This window comes from Macaca nemestrina, chromosome 20, assembly GCF_043159975.1.
Source record: "Macaca nemestrina isolate mMacNem1 chromosome 20, mMacNem.hap1, whole genome shotgun sequence".
NCBI lineage: Eukaryota > Metazoa > Chordata > Mammalia > Primates > Cercopithecidae > Macaca > Macaca nemestrina.
In genome coordinates, this window is record NC_092144.1 from 13,839,870 (window position 1) to 13,859,531 (window position 19,662).

Consider the following 19,662-nt stretch of genomic DNA (forward strand, 5'->3'; position numbering starts at 1 on the left):
TCTGGTTTGGCCAGCCTTCAGGACACCCAGCCCATTCTAGCAGGAAAGGAGTGACAGGGAATTAAGAGGCCAAACCCTGGGTTGGCCCCTTGACCCCAGAGCCAAGGTCCACTGAAAAAGCCAGGGGCCCTGAAGAAAGGCAGGGGAATAAGGAGCCAGATCCTGCCTCCCCGCACCTCTACTTTGACTGCAACCTTCACCAAAAAACGATCCCCAAGGCCACTGTGCTTGGGTCTCTGGTTTCTTGGACCCAGAGTCTCGGTGGAAGTTCTCCAACCCACTTATGGCCCAGGAAAGGAGACTTACCTTTCCCTTGCAGGGTACTTGCCTCCCGCCCATCCCACCCTCCCACCTTGACTGCATTTGGGGGGATGCCCAGGTCCCCAATCCACCCCCAAAACCAGCAGAACCCTCAAACAGAGTCGCAGGACCGCTCCCCTGAGGTTTAGCATCAGTCTTTAATGCTGTCGCGCTGCATTGACAAGTCACACACTTTGGTCTCATGTTGGCAGTGGCAACTTACAATGAGTCTAAAGGTCTGAGCACCAGACTGGCCTCCAGCGAACAGACATTTGTTCCAACTCCCCTTCCCTCCCCAAGATTTCTTCAGAATTTCATTATGGCCCTATACAGAGAGCAGTGGCTGCCGGGGACAGGTTTTATTTGAGTGTACACCAACTATACATGGAATTATAAAATAACATATTTACAGACGTTCCACAGTGCTCCTGTAATCAGAAGCAAAGACCCTTTTATCAAAAGGGATTATATCTAGGGCTGTGCAAAATTCAAAAGGATCAGATCCCTTTGAAAGAGTCCATAGTCCATGAAACAAAAAATTACCTGGGCCACTGGTAAGCCCCAGGTGTGCCAAGATTGCCTTACGGAAATGGAGAATGTGACCCACAAAGTGAGGACATTCAGCTTCACTAGAGCCAGAGGTCAGGAGGGCCCTTGCTGGGGCCAGGCTCCCGGACACTCAAGGCAGAGATGGCTGCGCTTGCTGGAGTCACTCGCTGGAGGCTGGTTCCCTTGGTCCTGCTGGAACAAGAGGTATTGCTTGTGGGCGCCAGCCAGGCAGTTCTGCAGGAATAGTTTAGGTTCTCAATTTGAGATGGCCAGAGAGAGGACAGAATTCTCCAGGGGAAGAGCAAGACATGGGAGACAAATACAGAATAAACCACGAACTGATCACACAACAGAAAACAGAGGAGTGTACAGGGTCTGGGAACCAAGACAGCAGGTCGACATTATCTACCAGTCAAAAGCAAAGGGACACAGAGAGATCAAGTCCAGCTGCTGGTCTGCCTCTACCCCTGGACAGGGACTGGAGGAGGAGGATGTGGGCCCATCCCGGGAGGGCTGCCGGACCCAGTGGGGCAGACTGGAATGCCTTTTCCTGCTGTTCCCACCACCTGATGCCCTATCGCTCGAAAAACCACTTTAGTCTAGTGTACGACTTTGAAAGATTGTAATATATGCTCTGGAAAACATTCAGCAGTATGAAAGTCCTCCCTGGGCCCTCCCATGGTCCACAATTGGTAGAAAGGTCCAGAAATCCTTGAGCTCTGGAAAGGTCCCTGGTCAGTCGGAGCTCTGGCAGCTATATTGGAAGGACCTGCTCAAGTACGGTTCTTGATGTCTGGGGAATCCTTTCGGGGAAGATCACTTCAAATTCAATAATGAGGTCCCCACGTTTCTCGGGCGTTTTGGGGAGGGGGAGGCCTTCTCCAGGAACTTTTCGGCGCATGCCAGGCCTGATGACATCTTTGAATACGACGGGTATGGTCCTGCCGTCCAGAGTGGGGACGTTCACTGTGCAGCCACACAGAGCCTTGAAAAGCAAAGGGATAAGCATTAGATGGAAGCTGGCTCAAGAGGCTCAGCTCTTGCCCGGAGACCATCTGGCATAGAGTAAGACTCATCAGGCCTCTGCAGCCAACACCTGGCCCCCAAATCGACATGTCTCCACCATGAAAGCTCCAGAACAGCACCCTGATCAGTCCTGTTCACTGTGGTGCCCCAAGCCTGGCAAGCGCCACACACCCAATGCGTGTTCAGCAAAACCTAAATAAACTGCTTCAAAGAGCAGCCATCGCGCTCTGCAGACACCGCCCCACCTGGCACCTTACCTCCCGGAGGCTGATCCTGGCAGGATAAATCACATCAGAGCCATCTCTCTTAAAGATATTGTGTGGCTTGTCCTTTAAAACAAAGACGATATCAGCTGGAATGTTGTTGGAGGTCTGGTCTCCTTCCTTGGGGAAGGTGATTTTGGTCCCTTCTTTCCACCCCTTCTTCACTTCGATGGTCAAGATTTTGTCTTCGTTTCGAATGCTCTTTCCGTCGGGGTTTAGCCGCTTGTGGGAGATTTTCATCTTCTTGGTACAACCGCTGTAGATCTCTTCAAGGGAGACTCGAAGGTCGTGGGTGACTGGGGGATCTTGCTTCTTTCGGGTGGGCTCTTGGGAAGGGCGGGAGCGGCCAAAGTTCACGTTGGTGAAGCCACCCATGCCCATAGGGAAGCCAGAGAACGGGTCATCAATGTCCATGCCTTCCTCCCCGTTCCGCTGCCCAAAAAAGGTGTCAAAGGGATTTCTGCCACCGAAGAACTCAGCAAACATGGCATGAGGGTCTCCATGGAACGTGTAGCTGAAAGAGGTACCATTGGCACCACTGCCGCTACCGCCACTGGGGCCACTGCCCTTTAGGCCTGAAAAGCAGAATTAGAAGCAGTCAGATGGCTGAACAGCAGACTCCCTCTCGAGCTTCCCTTAGGGGGAAAAAAGCTTGGAAGCCATGGGGGAGGAACTTTTTTTAGCCTGCCAGGGGAGAGCAAGGAAGAACCCCAAGCTTCTACCCCTCACTGCAGCAGCAGAGCTGCCCCCCCCCCCCCACCGAGTACTTCCGCATAGCCTGACAGTGGAAAAGGACTCATGCGGTTAGGTGTCCACCTACAGGTGCCACCTGGGCCCTGCCACTCCTGGACTGACCCATCCTCCTGGCAATGTCACCAAGGGATGGCTAAACACACACGGTCCAGGGTCGGCTTTCGGTATTTACTTTCAACATTTTAGGACTACTGATGTGTACGAAGAGTGAAAATAAGGGAAAAAAAAGATGTAGAGTTTTTAAACCCTCACACTAGCATTCACTGCCACCATCCTTGCATAATAAGTCAGTCCCAGATCAAGCCCAGAAGCCAGCCTGAGTCATCAAGGGGCACAGGGACAAAAAGCCCCACTCTCCGTCCCCCCAAACCCCCAGGCGGCCCAGCTCTCCGCACCTAGGCGGCCGCTGCCTCCTGCGTGCCCGGCCGGGACCAGGTCATCACTTCCCGGAAATCATCCCAGCCCAGCCCCAAGGCCCGCGAGCGGGGTCGGCGCCTGCATTTACAGCCCCGCGCCCCGCAGCTGAGCCGCAGGCGCCGCCCTGCGGACCCCGGCGGCTAAGCCCAGGTGAGCTCGGGTCCGCAGCAGGCTCCGCCGTGCCGTTCCCGTCGTCACCCCCGGCTCCCCCACCCCCCTGCACCGCACCCCGGGGCTGCTCGGGGCCGCGGGAAGAGGCGCCCGGGGAGGGGCAGCCCTAGACATGCTAGAAGCTTCTGGGCGAGCGGCTGGGCCAAGGCTCCTCCCCGCACCGCACGGCCGCCAATCCAAGGGCGGAGGCCCGAGCGGCCGGAGGGCGGGGCAGCTCGGCCCCCGGGCCCGGGGCGTCCTTCCCGGGGGGCCGCCGAGAGGGGCCGGTATGCCTCGGTTTCCCTGTCAAACGGCGGGACCGCGCCCCTGGCCGCGCGCACACACCTTCCTCTCCGTAGCGGTCGAAGATCTCGCGCTTGCGCGGGTCGCTGAGCACGTCGTAGGCCTCGGCGATCTCCTTGAACTTCTCCTCGGCGCCGGGCTCCTTGTTCTTGTCCGGGTGGTAGCGCAGCGCCTGGCGGCGGTAGGCCCGCTTGATCTCCTCATCCGACGCGCCGCGGGCCAGGCCCAGCGTCTGGTAGTAGTCTTTGCCCATGGCCCCCCGCTGCGGCCCGCCGACCCGCTGTCGCCGTCCCCCGGCTCCGCCGCCGCCCGGTCCCGGACTCTATATACCCGTCCGGCGGAAGCTTCCAGAGCCCGCCAGCCCCCTCCAGAACCTTCCGCCCCGCCCCCCCGCCCGCGGCGCCGGCCAATCGCCGCCACCCTTTCCGTGACACGCGACATCCGGGGCGGTGCTTTGCCGTCAACGGCCGCCGGCGCGGGGCCACGCCCCCTCCCGCTCCGCCCTCGACAACGCCTCCCGGCGGCGCGCGCACAGGTCGGAGGAGGCCCCGCCCACCTTCCGGGACGAGCCAATCGCGAGCTTCTTTCACACTCTGCACCGCCCCAGCGACCCTGCGTCCCGCCCTCCGCCTGGGTCAGTGGGTCAGGAGCCGTCGCGAAGGTGATGTTCCGGGAAGGGGTGGGGCCTGGGACCTAGCCTGTCTTTTCCCCAGGAGGTGATAAACCTTCCAGCCCTTGTCTCGCGGGACCTGCGGTGGGCCTCCGCCGGGTGACGCCGGACGAACAACGTAACTCGTGTCTGCTTAACCCAGGGGTCTCTTTCTTTCTACAATATGGCAATAAGAGAACCTGACACGGAGCCTCACGACTGTAATTTCCATCACTTCCTGAGGCCAAGACAGGAGAATCTCTCGGGCCTAGGAGTTGGAGACCAGCCTAGGCAACATAAGCAGACTCCGTTTCTTTTTAAAATAAACAAACAGGCCGGGCGCGGGGGCTCACGCCTGTAATCCCAGCATTTTGGGAGGCCGAAGTGGGCGGATCACTTGAGGTCAGGAGTTCGAGACCAGCCTAGCCAACATGGTGAAATCCCGTCTCTGCTAAAAATACAAAAATTACCCGGGCGTGTTGGCACGCACCTGTAATCCCAGCTACTCAGGAGGCTGAGGCCTGAGAATAGCTTGAATCGGGGAGGCGGAGGTTGCAGTGGGCCGAGATCGGGGCACTGCACTCCAGCCTGGGCGACAGAGCGAGACTCCGTCTCAAAATAAAATAAATAAATAAATAAGTAAAATAAAACAAAATGAACAAACAAAGAATCCACCAGCGCTATTTTCCCAACTGTGGGGAGAAGGATGTTGGGACAGAAGACTGCCTCTGTTCTCCCTTCCTAAAGCGAGGTGAGGATCTGGGCGAAAGCTCACCTCCCGAGGTCCTCCCAGTCCCGCCTTTTTCACTTTACTGCCCTTTCAAGAGCACTTGCTGCTAAATTAGAAATTTATTTTGTTTCTTGGCTTTCAATGTGTCCTCCCTCCCAGTCTGAGATCGCCACCTGAGCAGGGGCCAGGTCCTGTCTGCATTGGGTCTCCAGTGCCTGGAATGCAGTGAGAACCTCATAAATATTCCCCGTTCTTTTTTTTTTTTTTTTTTTTGAGACGGAGTCTCGCTCTGTAGCCCAGGCTGGAGTGCAGTGGCCGGATCTCAGCTCACTGCAAGCTCCGCCTCCCGGGTTCACGCCATTCTCCGGCCTCAGCCTCCCGAGTAGCTGGGACTACAGGCGCTGCCACCTCGCCCGGCTATTTTTTGTATTTCTTAGTAGAGACGGGGTTTCACCGTGTTAGCCAGGATGGTCTCGATCTCCTGACCTCGTGATCTGCCCATCTCGGCCTCCCAAAGTGCTGGGATTACAGGCTTGAGCCACCGCGCCCGGCCAATATTCCCCGTTCTTACACACGTGCTTCTTTTTCTCCCCCAACTACCTTTATGATTTGGGGGGGACATAGGTGTGTCACACACCTTTCAAGGCCTCTGTTTCCTCACTTGTAGGCAACATGATCGCGTTTGGCTCTGAAAGTCTGGCGTGCCTCGGTCAAGGACAGGGCTGATGGGAAAAGGAGGCTCAGAAAGGGGTTCCACCTAGGAAGGGCCCTGGGAAGTGAGGGAGGTTCCTGGAAGAACTGCCTGGGAGGTCAGAGCCATGTAACACTGACTCTGGAACCAGATAGCCGGGCTTATTCCCGGCTCCAGCACTTCCCGGCTGGGTAACCTTGGGTTAGTTACTTAGCCATTGCTGGCCTCAGCTTCCTCATCAGCACAATGAGGAACGAGGATAGCAGTTGTGCCCACATCATGAGGGCTTTGAAGTTTACATGAGTCAACATTTGCAAAGTGCTCAGAACAGGCATGGCACAAAGGAAGCATTGTCAAAGGGGTGACTAACCATTTTCTTAGTGGTGGGCCCTTCAGCCATCACCCCATTCCTGGCAGTATCACAGCTAGAAGCTTCCAGTGACAGCTGCCCCTGGACAGACAGGGACTCCTGAGCAAGAAGACCATCCTCCTGCCTCCCGAGGCGGGAGGATCGCTCGAGCCCAGGAATTTGAGGCTGCAGTCAGCTATGATTGTGCCACTTGCACTCCAGCCTGGGTGACAGTGAGACCCTGAGCCTCCCCATAAAAAAGTTAAATAAATACCTATCAGGAGCATCATGGCTGATAGTTACATAAATAACTATCAAGAGCATCCAGCAGGCGGATCTGGTTCTCTCTGCCCACTCACTGACCTCCGAGGTAACTGCATCAGCAAGAACTCTGGACTACAACTGGGCAACCTGGGAGGATGGGGCTGAAATTCCCTAGACATCGAGAACCATACTTGAGCAGGGGTCCTGAAGCAATTATGAGGAGAGAGAACTTGATATTTTGTAAAAAGTTACTAGGCTGGGCCCAGTGGCTCATGCCTGTCATCCCAGAATTCTGGAAGGCTGAGGCGGGAGGATCGCTTGAGGCCAGGAGTTCCAGCCTGGGCAACATAGTGAAACCCTATCTATACAAAAAAATTAAAAATAAAAAAAATTAGCTGGGTGCAATGATGTGAGCCTGTAGTCCCAGCTACTCAGTGGGCCAAGGCAGAAGGATCGCTTGAGCCCAGGAATTTGAGGCTGTAGTCAGCTATGATTGTGCCACTTGCACTCCAGCCTGGGTGACAGTGAGACCCTGAGCCTCCCCATAAAAAACTTAAATAACTGTCAGGAGCATTATGGGGAAAAACCCAGAGCTTGTGACTTTATACTGACAAGCTATTATTTTATAATGTAAATTTAATTTAGAATTACAAATGCAGCAGCCTCCAAAGGCCTTAACATGGCTCCGGGTGGACCTTTCTGGTTGTTCTAAAGTTTCTTACCATAGGCCAGGTGCGCTGGTTCACGCCTGTAATCCTAGCACTTTGGGAGGCCGAGGCGGGTGGATTACCTGAGGTCAGGAGTTCGAGACCAGCCTGTCCAACATGGTGAAACCCTGTCTCTACTAAAAATACAAAAATTAGCCAGGCGTGGTGGCAGACGCCTGTAATCCCAGCTACGCTGGAAGCTGAGGCAGGAGAATCGCTTCAACCCAGGAGGCAGAGGTTGCAGTGAGCCAAGATTGCGCCACTGCACTCCAGACTGGGTGACAGAGTGAGAGTCTCAAAAAATAAAAATAAAAATAAAGTTTTTTGCCACACTGGAGGGCAACATTTTGCCAAAAACACTGCGCAAAGGATGTTTTTGTGCTTGGGGTCAATGTTAGGGCTGGGAACTCTCCCCTCCTTGACTAAGCCTGGGTCATGTTCAAGAAGTTTTGTTTGTTTGAGACGGAGTTTCACTCTTGTCGCCCAGGCTGGAGTGCAGTGGCACAAATTTGGCTCACTGCAACCTCCACCTCCTGGTTCAAGTGATTCTCCTGCCTCAGCCTCCCAAGTAGCTGGGATTACAGGTGCTTGCGACCACGCCTGGGTAATTTTTGTATTTTTAGTAGAGATGGGGTTTCACCATGTTGGCCGGGCTAGTCTTGAACTCCTGACCTCAGGTGATCAACCCACCTTGATCTCCCAAGGTGCTGGGATTATAGGCGTGAGCCACCATGCCTGGCCAGTTTGGGAAGTTTTAATTTTTTTTTAAGTCAGTTCTAGGAGCCAGGAAATTAAACAACAAACAAACAAACCCAGTAACTCTCTCCTAATAGACATGGTACGGTGACCTGAACACTCACTGAGAACTTCAAATTACTGAAAAAATGGCCTCTGCGTAAACTTCAGCAGATATTGGGCTCTTGGAGAAGCTGTGATAGTTGTTTGTTGTGTCAGCGTGGCTAAGCTCTAGAACCTAGTTATTCAACTAAACACTAATCTAGGTGAACATGTCTACAGTTGCTTGCCTTTAAAAGCAGGACATGACCCTCAAGGATGTAAGGATGTAAGTAGGCCTCATCCAATCAGTCTAGAGGCTTTAAAAGCCAACACTAAGGCCGGGTGTGGTGGCTCACGCCTGTAATCCTAGCACTTTGCAAGGCTGAGGCAGGCAGATCACGAGGTCTGGAGTTCGAGACCAGCCTGGCCAAGATGGTGAAACCCCGTCTCTACTAAAAATACAAAAATTAGCTGAGCGTGGTGGCAGGCGCCTGTAATCCCACCTTCTCAGGAGGCCGAGGCAGGAGAATTACTTGAACCCAGGAGGCAGAGTTTGCGGTGAGCCGAGATCTGGCCACTGCACTCCAGCCTGGGTGACAGAGCAAGACTCCGTCTCGAAGAAGAAAAAAAAAAAGCCAACGCTGAAAGGCCTTCCAACACTGAAAGGCCTTAAAAGCAAACACTGAGGTTTCTCAGGAGAAAAAGCATCAGCTCCTGCCTAAGTTTACGGCCTGCTATCCCACCCAGCAGATTTTGGCGTTGTCTAGCCACCCCCACAAGCATGCAGGCCAATTCCTTGAAATAAATCTCTGCGCGCGCGCACACACACACACACACACACACACACACACACTCTCTCTCTCTCTCTCTCTCTCTCTCTCTCTCTCTCTCTCTCTCTCTCTCTCCCTCTCCCTCTCCCTCTCCCTCTCCCTCCCTCCCCTCTACTGGCTCTGGCTCTGTTTCTTTGGTAAAATCCTGACTGATATAGGAACTACGCAAGTGAATCTGAGGACAGTTGCTTTAGTTCAAATCCTGGACCAACTGTTTACTTATTCCCTACCTGTGTGATCTTCTACAACCTGCTTGATCTTTGGGAGCATTAGGTCTGTCCTCCATAAATTGGAGATAAGAGTAGATTAGGCTGGGCACGGTGACTCACGCCTATAATCACAGCACTTTGGGAGGCTGAGGCAGGTGGATCACTTGAGGTCAGAAGTTTGAGACCAGCCTGTGCAACATGGTGAAACCCTGTCTCTACTAAAAACACAAAAATTAACTGGTGGTGAAAGTGGTGGCATGTGCCCGTAGTCCCATCTACTCAGGAGACTGAGGCATGAGAATGGCTTGAACCTGGGAGGTGGAGGTTGCAGTGAGCCAAGATCGCACCACTGTACTCCAGCCTGGGCAACATAGTGAGACTCTGTCTCAAATAAAAAAAAAAAAAAAAAAAAAAAGAGTAGATTTTACCCTGCTGATGTCGCTATGTGGATGAAACTGAGAGGAGCCAGGAAATGAACATGATAATAACATCTTTTTTATTTTTATTTTTGAGATGGAGTCTCACTCACCCTGTCACCCAGGCTGGAATGTAGTGGTGCGATCTCGGCTCACTGCAACTTACACCTCCCGTGTTCAAGCGATTCTCTGCCTCAGCCTCCCGAGTAGCTGGGATTATAGGCGGCCGCCACCACACCTGGCTAATTTTTGTATTTTTAGTAGAGATGGAGTTTCACCATGTTGGCCAGGCTGGTCTTGAACTCCTGACCTCATGATCTACCAGCCTTGGCCTCCCAAAGTGCTGGGATTACAGGCGTGAGCCACTGCACCCGGCCACTTCTTTTTTTTTTTTTTTTTGAGATGGAGTCTCACTCTGTTGCCCAGGCTGGAGTGCACTGGTGTGATGTCAGTTCACTGCAACCTCCACCTTCCAGTTTCAAGCAATTCTCCTGCCTCAACCTCCCTGAGTAGCTGGGATTACATGCGTGCACCACCACTTTTTGTATTTTTAGTAGAGACAGGGGTTTCACCATGTTGGCCAGGCTGGTCTCAAACTCCTGATCTCATGGTCTACCCACCTTGGCCTCCCAAAGTACTGGGATTACAGGAGTGAGCCCTACACCCGGCCTTGCTTTTTTTTTTTTTTTTTTTTAGATGGGGTCTCACACTGTCACCCATGCTGGAGCACAGTGGCACAATCTTGGCTCACTGCAGCCTCCACCTCCCGGGTTCAAATGATCCTCCCTCCCCAGTCTCCCTGAGTAGCTGGGATCACAGGTGCCTGCCATCATGCCTGGCTAATTTTTTGTATTATAGTTTTGGTAGAGATGGGGTTTTGCCTTGTTGCTCAGGTTGGTCTCAAACACCTGAGTTCAAGTGATCTCCTGGCCTTGGCCTCCCCAAGTGTTGGGATTACAGGCATAAGCCACAGTGCCTGGCCTGTGATAACATCTAACGCTGACATGGCCAAACCTGTTCCAAGGACTCAATGAATATTAACTCCTATAATTGTCACAACAGCCCTATGAGGTTGGGCTATCATTACACCCATTTGACAGGTGGGGAGATGGAGATTGTGAGAGGTCATGTGACTTCCCTAGGGTCACTCAGTGAGTAAAATGCTGAAGTGTTTAGCATACTGAGTGCTTACAGTAGACACTCAGCTTGTGTATAATGTGACTCAGATGATCGTAAAGCCTTATTTATTTATTTATTTTGAGATGGAGTCTCGCTTTGTCACCTAGACTGGAGTGCAGTGGGGCAATCTTGGCTCACTGCAAGCTCCCCCTCCCAGGTTCACGCCATTCTCCCACCTCAGCCTCCCGAGTAGCTGGGACTACAGGCGCCCGCCACCATGCCAGTTTAATTTTTTTGTATTTTTAGTAGAGATGGGGTTTCACGGTGTTATCTAGGATGGTCTCAATCTCCTGACCTCATGATCCACCCGCCTCAGCCTCCCAAAGTGCTGGGATTACAGGTGTGAGCCACTGCTTGGGGCCCATAAAGCCTTAATTTTAAGAAAATTGCATTACTCCTGTCTTCAGCTCTTCACCTGTTGAAAAAAAGACCTTCCGGCCAGGTGCGGTGGCTCACACCTGTAATCCCAGCACTTTTGGAGGCCAAGGCAGGAGGATCACTTGAGCCCAGGAGTTCCAGATCAGCCTGGTCCACATAGCGAGATCCCATATCTAAAAAGAATAAAAAAGAAATCAGCTGGGCATGGTGGCACATGCCAGCTACTTGGGAGGCTGAGGTGGGAGGATCACTTGAGCTCAGGAATGCCAAGCTGCAGTGAGCTACGGGTGTGCCACTGCACACTAGCCTGAGAGACAGTGAGACCCTGTCTCAAAAATAAATAAAAATCCAAATAAATTTTGAAAAGATCTTCAAGGCTGGGTGCGGTGGCTCATGCCTGTAATCTTGCACTTTGGGAGGCCGAGGCAGGTGAATCACTTGAAGTCAGGAGTTCGAGACCAGCCTGGCCAATAGGGTGAAACCCCATCTCTACTAAAAATGCATAAATTAGTCAGGCGTGATGGTGTGTGCCTGTAATCCCAGCTATTTGGGAGGCTGAGTCAGGAGAATCACTTGAACCTGGGAGGTGGAGTTTGCAGTGAGCTGAGATGGTGCCACTGCACTCTAGCCTGGGCGACAGAGTAAGACTCCTTCTCAAAAAAAAAAAAAAAAAAAAAAAAAGGGCCTTCAAAAGCACTATAGCCATATGAGCCAGCAATCCCACTCCTAGTGGGATACCCATGTGAAAGGAAAGCCTTTGTTCACATATAAAAATTCATGGCTGTGTGCAGTGGCTCATGCCTGTAATCCCAGCACTTTGGGAGGCTGAGGCAGGAGGATAACAAGGTCAAGAGATCGAGACCATCCTGACCAACATGGGGAAACCCAGTCTGTACTAAAAATACAAATATTAGCTGGGTGTAGGGGTGCGCACCTGTAATCCCAGCTACTCGGGAGGTTGAGGCAGGAGAATCACTTGAACCCAGGAGGCGGAGGTTGCAGTGAGCTGAGATTGTCCCACTACACTTTAGCCTGGGTGACACAGCAAGACTCTGTCTCAAAAAAAAAAAAAAAAAAAAAAAAAAAAAATCATGAGCAAATGTTTGCTGAGCCTTTATTAGTTATTACTAACAGCAGTTAAACCCTAACTGTCCTTCAATGGATGAATGGATAATCAAACGTGATCCATCCACACAATGGAATACTATTCAGCCATAAAAAAGAATGAGCTACAGATACAAAAAAGCAACATTACAGATGAACCTCATATCCATTATGTGGGTGAAAGAAGCCAGGCTCAAAAGGCTGCATGATTCCATTTCACTCAACCTTCTGGAAAAGGCAAAAGTATCAGGACAAAAAGCAGATGAATGCTTGCCAGGGGCTGGGACCTGCAACAAATGGAGTAGTTTGGAGAATTTTTTGGGTTGATGTAAATGTTCTATATCTTGATTGTAGTGGTGGTTGCATGACTGTATGTGTTCAGAGCTGTACACTAAAACGGGTGAATTTTACTGCATGTCAATTACACTTCAGTGAAAAAAAAACGAAGAAGGAGAAAAACCAAACAACCCAGGCAAGACAAGAGAGGGCTTGGGAAACTTCTTTCTGGGATTCCTGACACAGCAGAAACTTGCTAACCAGCCCTGGCTTGTCTAGTCCCAGCTTCACATCCCCTCACACACTGGCGAGCCAGCTCATTCACACACACGCCAAACCAGCCAAGCCAGGTTCTGGAAAAAGTGAAGATCCGACCTGACTTGCCCATGGGAAATACAAAAGGAGCTTGTGAGACACGACATTACCAAACACATCACATCTCTGGCATTCAAATGATCTGGGGTTCCCCCAAACCTGAGGTCCAAAAAAGCTCATCCTTGGAAGCTGCCACAGCTTTGGCCATCTCTTGCAGTTTCTCCCTTGGAAATTACTTTAATAAAGGAGCTAGTGACAATCAGCTCAGCAAGCACCCACGAGATCTACCGGTCACCTTTGTGAATCAGCCACTGCTGGGACTGTGAAGACACCAGCAGGATCTAGCTTTCCCTATAGACAGGCACCGTCAGTGGGTCACAGTACAGTGTCCTCAGTGGCTTGAACAAAGTGGCCAGTCTTCATTCCAAGGGTGGATTTCATTTCTGCTGACAGCCTGGTTACCGGAAGCCAGATGGGCAAACAAGGGGTTCCTCGAGCCTGCAATACCCCTCAAAAACAAAGAGGAATTCTACTTTGGAGGCTGGATCCTGCCTTTCTGCCAGCTTCTTATGGGTAAGGAGGGGGTGGAAATTCTTTGTATGTTCCGGTTGACACACAGCATAGTAGGTGCACGAGGATGATTTGGCGCCTATTGAGTAAGTGTGGGGCTCAGAAAAGCAGTCTCAAAAGGGAATTTCCAAAATGTTCTCAGTTTATGGGTATATGTATAGAATCTCTTCAAAATGACACCTACTCGTACACTGTCATGCCCTATCTGGCTGCAACCCAGAGACAGACGAGTCACCTCTTCCGATCACATTAAATAAGTTGAAAATTTGCGTAACTGGTGAAGGAGCAACACGTGGCTGGGTCTTAGGGGTTCAACCCTATCCCCACGGCCCCTCATAATCAAGTACCTCAGGTAACTCAATCCGATAGGATTTTAACTTGTGGTCTCAGGCCAAGTGGGATGGCTCATGCCTGTAATCCCAGCGCTTTGGGAGGCTGAGTAGGGAGGGTCACTTGAGGCCAGGGCAGCCTGGGCAACATAATGAGATCCCATCTCTACCAAAAAATTAACTTGTGTCCTGAAAGCAAATACTCTCCCCCAGCACCCCAGAAGGGTAGGGAGTGGGGCCTGTCATGACACCGAGGGCCTCAAAACTCAAAACTGCCACCAGAAAAAGATCTTTGCTTTTTTTTTTTTTTTTTTTTTGAGACAGAGTTTCACTCTTGTCACCCAGACTGGAGTGCAGTGGCGTGATCTCTGCTCACTGCAACCTCCATCTCCTGGGTTCAAGCGATTCTCCTGCCTCAGCCTCTTGAGTAGCTGGAATTACAGGTGCCTGCCACTACACCCAGCTAATTTTTGTGTTTTTAGTAGAGACAGGGTTTCGCCATGTTGGCCAAACTGGTCTCAAACTCTTGACCTCAGGTGATCTGCCTGCCTCGGCCTCCCAAAGTGTTGGGATTACAGGTGTGAGCCACTGCGTCTGGCCAGATCCTTGCTTTTGAAAGCACACATACAAAACACCTTCATGTTTTCATCTGTTTTTCCCAAATAGTGCCAGTGAAAAAGATAATGAGTTTCCTAAAGACCACATAGCTTTGGCTTCCTGTACTTGCAGTCAGGGATCCCCAAAGGCTACAGCTTCAGAAGTTTCCAGAGCCGAATCTGGATGACTGAGTTCCAAGCACTGACTCACCCTTGGCTCCGCCTGCTCCCCTGTGAATCAGCGATCTACCTTTAAGGACTTCTCATCGTGTCTCTCATGACAGGCCTGTGAATTCCAGATGGTTCAACAGCTCATGAAAGCTCAGGGGCAGGATCTGGAAACAACAGTAAGGAGAGGAGGTAAAGAAGTGTGCCAGGTACTGCTTGTTCCTTTGCCTGTCAGTCTTTTTTTTTTTTTTTTTGAGATGGAGTCTCGCTCTGTTGCCCAGGCTGGAGTGCAATGATATGATCTTGGCTCACTGCAACATCCACCTCCCAGGTTCAAGCGATTCTCCTGCCTCAACCTCCCTAGTAGCTGGGATTTCAGGCGCCCGCCATTACGCCTGGCTAATTTTTGTATTTTTAGTAGAGAGGGGTTTCATCACGTTGTCCAGGCTGGTCTTGAACTCCTGACCTCAAGTGATCCACCTGTCTCAGCCTCCCAAAGTGCTGGGATTACAGGCATGAGCCACCGTGCCTGGCCAGGAATTTATGTGTTTTTCATTTACAAGCACATCGCAATTTGGACCAGTCCCATTTCTCCTTCCTTCCTTCCTTCCTTCCTTCCTTCCTTCCTTCCTTCCTTCCTTCCTTCCTTCCTTCCTTCCTTCCTCCCTCCCTCCCTCCCTCCCTCCCTCCCTCACTTCCTTTTTCTCTCTTTCTTTTTGAGACAGAGTCTTGCTCTTTCACCCAGGCTGGAGTGTAGTGACGAGATCTTGGCCTACTGCAACCTCTGCCTCCCAAGTTCAAGAGATTCTTCTGCCTCAGGCTCCCGATCAGCTGAGACTACAGGTGTGCACCACCATGGCTAATGTTTTCTTTTTTTTTGAGACGGAGTCTCACTTTGTTGCCCAGGCTGGAGTGCAGTGGCCGGATCTCAGCTCACTGCAAACTCCGCCTCCTGGGTTCATGCCATTCTCCTTCCTCAGCCTCCCAAGTAGCTGGGACTACAGGCGCCCGCCACCACACCCGGCTAATTTTTTGTATTTATAGTAGAGACGGGGTTTCACCGTGTTAGCCAGGATGGTCTCGATCCCCTGACCTTGTGGTCCGCCCTCCTTGGCCTCCCAAAGTGCTGGGATTACAGGCTTGAGCCACCGCGCCCGGCCAATTTTTGTATTTTCAGTAGAGAGGGGGTTTCACCATATTGGTCATGCTGGTCTCCAACTCCTCACCTGGTGATATGCCCCCCTTGTCCTCCCAAGGTGCTGGGATTACAGGCGTGAGCCACCGTGCCTGGCCTAGACCAGCCCCATTTCAAGGGCTCAGTGGCCCCATGGAGCCACTAGACAGCATTCTGGACCAAGTCAAGCAGAGACAAATGTAGTTCCCCTGTCCATAGGACGGAGCAAAGTGAGGAGGGAGCCGGCCGCGGTGGCTCACCCCTGTAATCCCAGCACTTTGGGAGGCTGAGGCGGGATGATCACCTGAGGTCAGGAGTTCAAGACCAGCATGGCCAACATGGCGAAACCCCTCTCTACTAAAAAAATACAAAAATTAGCCGGGCGTGGTGGCGGGCGCCTGTAATCTCAGCTACTCGGGAGGCTGAGGCATGACAATCGCTTGAACCTAGGAGGCAGAGGTTGCGATCAGCCGTCATTGTGCCACTGCCCTCCAGCTTGGTGGACAGAATGAAAGTGTTTCAAAAACAAAACAAAACAAAAAAACAAAGTGGGGCGGGGGCTTTCATTAAAAACGGCAGTGAAGCCACCCCCAGAATGGGGCTGGGGCTCAATGTTGCAGGTTGGGGGTTCCCAAATGGGGAGCTTTTCGCCACCCCATTTCCCCCTTCCTTCCCTTCCACTCAAGAGTCTCCTCCCGTAGTGGCATCGCCATCCAGACTCCGCAGCCCGCGACCCCAGTCCCTAGCCCTCTCCTGCTGTTCCCGCTGTACCCCGGGAGCCTCCCACCTCAGAATTTACCCCGTCGGCGCCGCCTGTCATGTGGATGCTGCCTTGCCTGTCACTCAACTTCTTGCCCCGCCCCCCCGTCTGGCCTAACGGTCGCTTACCTTGGTTTCCACAGCGACGCCATCAGGGGGCGTGGCAAAGGGACGCGCGGCGCAGAGGCCTCCTTTGGATTGGCGGATGGTCAAGCCCCTTCTCTTTAGCCCCTCCTACAGGCGCTACGCCCCCTTCGGTGGCTCTCGCAAGCTGATTGGTCAATCCCCTGGTGCTAGCCCTAGTCTTGGTTCGGACCGGCCCCAAGGAGAAGGGGCGAAGGTGGGCGCCTCGTGCCCTGATTGGCCGACGGGGCGCGCGCGGCCGGGAGGGGCGGGGCGGACGCACAGCCGCGTTTAGTCTAGCGCAGCGGTCGCGAGCGCTCTGGGTATCCTGTCCTGTGCCGCGCAGTTCGGCAGCAGCAGCCGCGGAGCAGTAGCCGCCGTGGGAGGGAGCCATGAAGCACTACGAGGTAAGAAGCGAGAAACAGGGACCGTGTGGCCACTGCTGACCCATTCTTTTTCCTTCTTTGCGGGGCCACGGGACCCCACTTTCTGGTCCTGTGCCCCGAAGGAAGAGTCGGACGGCGCAGGCGCAGTGGGCAAGCGTTGCGCCCCGGGCCACTCGTAAATTCCAATGCGCATGTGCGGAGGAGGTATTTATAAATCTGCAACCCAGGCTGTTTTGGGGGTGCTTTTTTTGGGGGGTCTTTGCAGGGGCTGGGACGCTTGCAGGTTCCTTGTAGCTCCCCCGGCGGGCTGAGTTGCAGACTTTGTCATGGAAGCCACGAAGGTGCGGGACCCTTGCTCCCAATCCGAGGGAGTCTTGCACAAATCTTGCGCCACGCTGCCGCCACCAGCGTAGGAAGGGGCTTTGCAATCAGTCTTTATGTACGACCTTTGGACCTCTTCCCTCGCCCGGGACGTTCCCGGGAGACTTAGGCGGTGAGGGAGGTGCAGCTCCACTGCTGGCTTTCGCAGAGCAGCGAAGCCGATCTTGCTTTCTGGTTATCTAAGGTCATCTCCGTCAACCCTTGGGTGTCATCAAGGAGAAATCTGCCACGCACAGCCACTCTTGAAGCCCATGTCTTCTGACTCCTAACTTGGGTCACTTTTTCCCCTAAAACGAAGCCGTTTGATGTGCTTATCGCCCTAGATGATAATATGATATTAATAATTCAACCAATTGTCCCTGAATTATTGCTGACTTTTAAGTAACTATCATCAAATAATAAAATTTGTTACCAGAATTCAAAATAAGAACAATTTAGCAAGTGCTTACTGTTGTGCTGGTGAGATTCTGTTACCTTGTATAAGAACTATTATTACTCCTGTTTGTAAGGATGAATAAAGTCTCAGAGATATCAAGTGACTTGTTCAGAGGCCCCTTGCTAGTAAATGCAAAACAGATAGGAGAACTCAGGACGCCAAGGTCTTAGTTCCTAGCCACTATGCCATGCTGGTCCTCAAACGAAAAACAGCAGGTCGAGCGATTTCTTGTTTCTCACTTCCCCTCCACTTTAAAAAATTCTGGCAAAATACACATAAAAGTTACCATCTTAACTATGTTTAAGTGTACAGTTCAGTGGCATTAAGAACATTCACGTTGTTGTACAACCATCCCCACCACCCATCTCCAGAACTCTTTGCATCTTGCAAAACAGAAGGTGTAGCCATTAAATTGTAATTCCCCATTCCTCTTCACCTCCGCCTCTGGCAACCACCCTTCTGCTTTCCGTCTCAATGAATTGACTACTCTAGGTACCCTGGATACGTAGAAGGAATTTTTTTTTTTTTTTCTTTCTGGAGACAGAGTTTCGGTCTTATTGCCCGGGCTGGAGTGCAATGGCGCGATCTTGGCCCACTGCAACCTCCGCCTTCTGGGTTTAAGCGATTCTCCTGCCTCGGCCTCCCGAATAGCTAGGATTACAGGTGCCTGCCACCATGCCCGGCTAATTTTTTGTATTTTTAGTAGAGACGGGGGTTTCACCATGTTGGCCAGGCTGGCCTCAAACTCCTGACCTCAAGTGATTCGCCCGCCTCGGCCTCCCAAAGTAGTGGGATTACAGGTGTGAGCTAGCACGCTTGGCTGTTTTTATTCACAAGTTGAATATTACTACCTCTACTCCCTGCCCTCTTTATTGTTGTTATTTCTGGAAATTTACCCACAATCCTTTGAAGCCTTTGTTTTTTGTTTTTTGTTTTTAGACAGAATTTCACTCTTGTTGCGCAGGCTGGAGTGCAGTGGCGTGATCTCGGCTCACTGCAACCTCCACCTTCCAGGTTCAAGTAACCTTCACCTCCCAGGTTCAAGTGATTCTCCTGCCTCAGCCTCCTGAGTAGCCGGAATTACAAGCATGAGCCACCAAGCCCGGCTAATTTTGTATTTTTAGTAGAGACGGGGTTTCTCCATGTTGGTCAGGCTGGTCTCAAACCCCCGACCTCAGGTGATCCACCCACCTTGGCCTCTCAAAGTCCTGGGATTACAGGCGTGAGCCCCTGTGCCTGGCCCCTTAGAAGCCTTTAACTCAGAAATCCTGTAATTTTTGACATGGTATCAAGAATGAGGAGGTTTGTATTCAATAATCTCTAATATGTCATTTACGTTTTCATTCTAGAATAAAGTTCTGATATGGATTCCCCTCTCAAACTCTGTGTCTAAACCTGTAGTCCCACTACTGTAGTCTCAGCTACTCGGGAGGCTGAGGCAGGAGGATGGCTTGAGCCCAAGAGGTTGAGGCTGCAGTGAGCCCAGAAATCAGGCCACTGCACTCCAGCCTTGGCAACAGAGACCCTGTTTCAAGAAAAAAAAAAAAAAGCTACCACGTCCAGCTTGAAACATGCAGTTTGGAACATCCATATGGCATTTTGCAAAATGTAGCTGGTTTAGTTTTGCTAGTTAACAGTCAGATAAAGTAGGCCTCTGAGCACCCTGGGGGTGAGCGCTTTTGTTTCAGGAACCTGGGCACAGCCTGAGGCCCAAGACTTGGACTGGAGAATATGCTCTACCATACTTAATCCTTTTCTCTCCCAGAAAGAAGGGGGAGCTTTGGCCGGGCATGGTGGCTCACGCCTGTAATTGAGCACTTTGGTAGGCTGAGGTGGCTGGATCACTTGAGGTCAGGAGTTCGAGACCAGCCTGGCCAACATGGAGAAACCTCGTCTCTACTAAAAATACAAAATTGAGCCGGGTGTTGTGGCACACGCCTGTAATCTCAGCTACTTGGAGGCAGAGGTTGCAGTGAGCTGAGATCATGCCACTACACTCCAGCTTGAACAAGAGAGTGAGAGTCTGTCTCAAAAGAAAAAAAAAAAAAAAGGGCGGAGAAGCTTCAAACTCACTGTTCAAAGTGACCTTGGAGGAAAATAATAAA

General features: G+C 51.8%; 2 protein-coding genes across 5 annotated transcripts in view; one reads left to right on the plus strand and one right to left on the minus strand.

Annotated features, from left to right (window-relative positions):
* Positions 1 to 439: 439 nt before the first annotated feature.
* Positions 440 to 16,324, minus strand: LOC105497113 (DnaJ heat shock protein family (Hsp40) member B1). 4 transcript variants are annotated; one of them, XM_071086736.1, is made up of 4 exons: positions 16,272 to 16,324; positions 14,342 to 14,465; positions 2,133 to 2,713; positions 440 to 1,834 (listed from the first exon to the last, which is right to left on the minus strand). In XM_071086736.1, the coding sequence occupies exons 3-4, from the start codon at positions 2,622 to 2,624 to the stop codon at positions 1,604 to 1,606; spliced, it is 723 nt and encodes a 240-aa protein (XP_070942837.1). In that variant the 5' UTR covers positions 2,625 to 2,713; positions 14,342 to 14,465; positions 16,272 to 16,324; the 3' UTR covers positions 440 to 1,603. The 4 variants fall into 4 exon arrangements, with proteins under 4 accessions (XP_070942837.1, XP_070942838.1, XP_011766219.1 ...); XM_071086737.1 differs by having other exon boundaries at positions 16,260 to 16,276; XM_011767917.2 differs by lacking the exons at positions 14,342 to 14,465; positions 16,272 to 16,324 and adding an exon at positions 3,804 to 4,163.
* Positions 16,325 to 16,597: 273 nt separating this feature from the next.
* Positions 16,598 to 19,662, plus strand: part of LOC105496885 (trans-2,3-enoyl-CoA reductase) — a 37,132-nt gene continuing 34,067 nt past the window's right edge. The window contains exon 1 of the mRNA XM_011767675.2: positions 16,598 to 16,761. Within this exon, the coding sequence (XP_011765977.1) occupies positions 16,747 to 16,761 (15 nt within the window). The 5' untranslated portion in view covers positions 16,598 to 16,746. The remainder of the gene's footprint in view (positions 16,762 to 19,662) is intronic.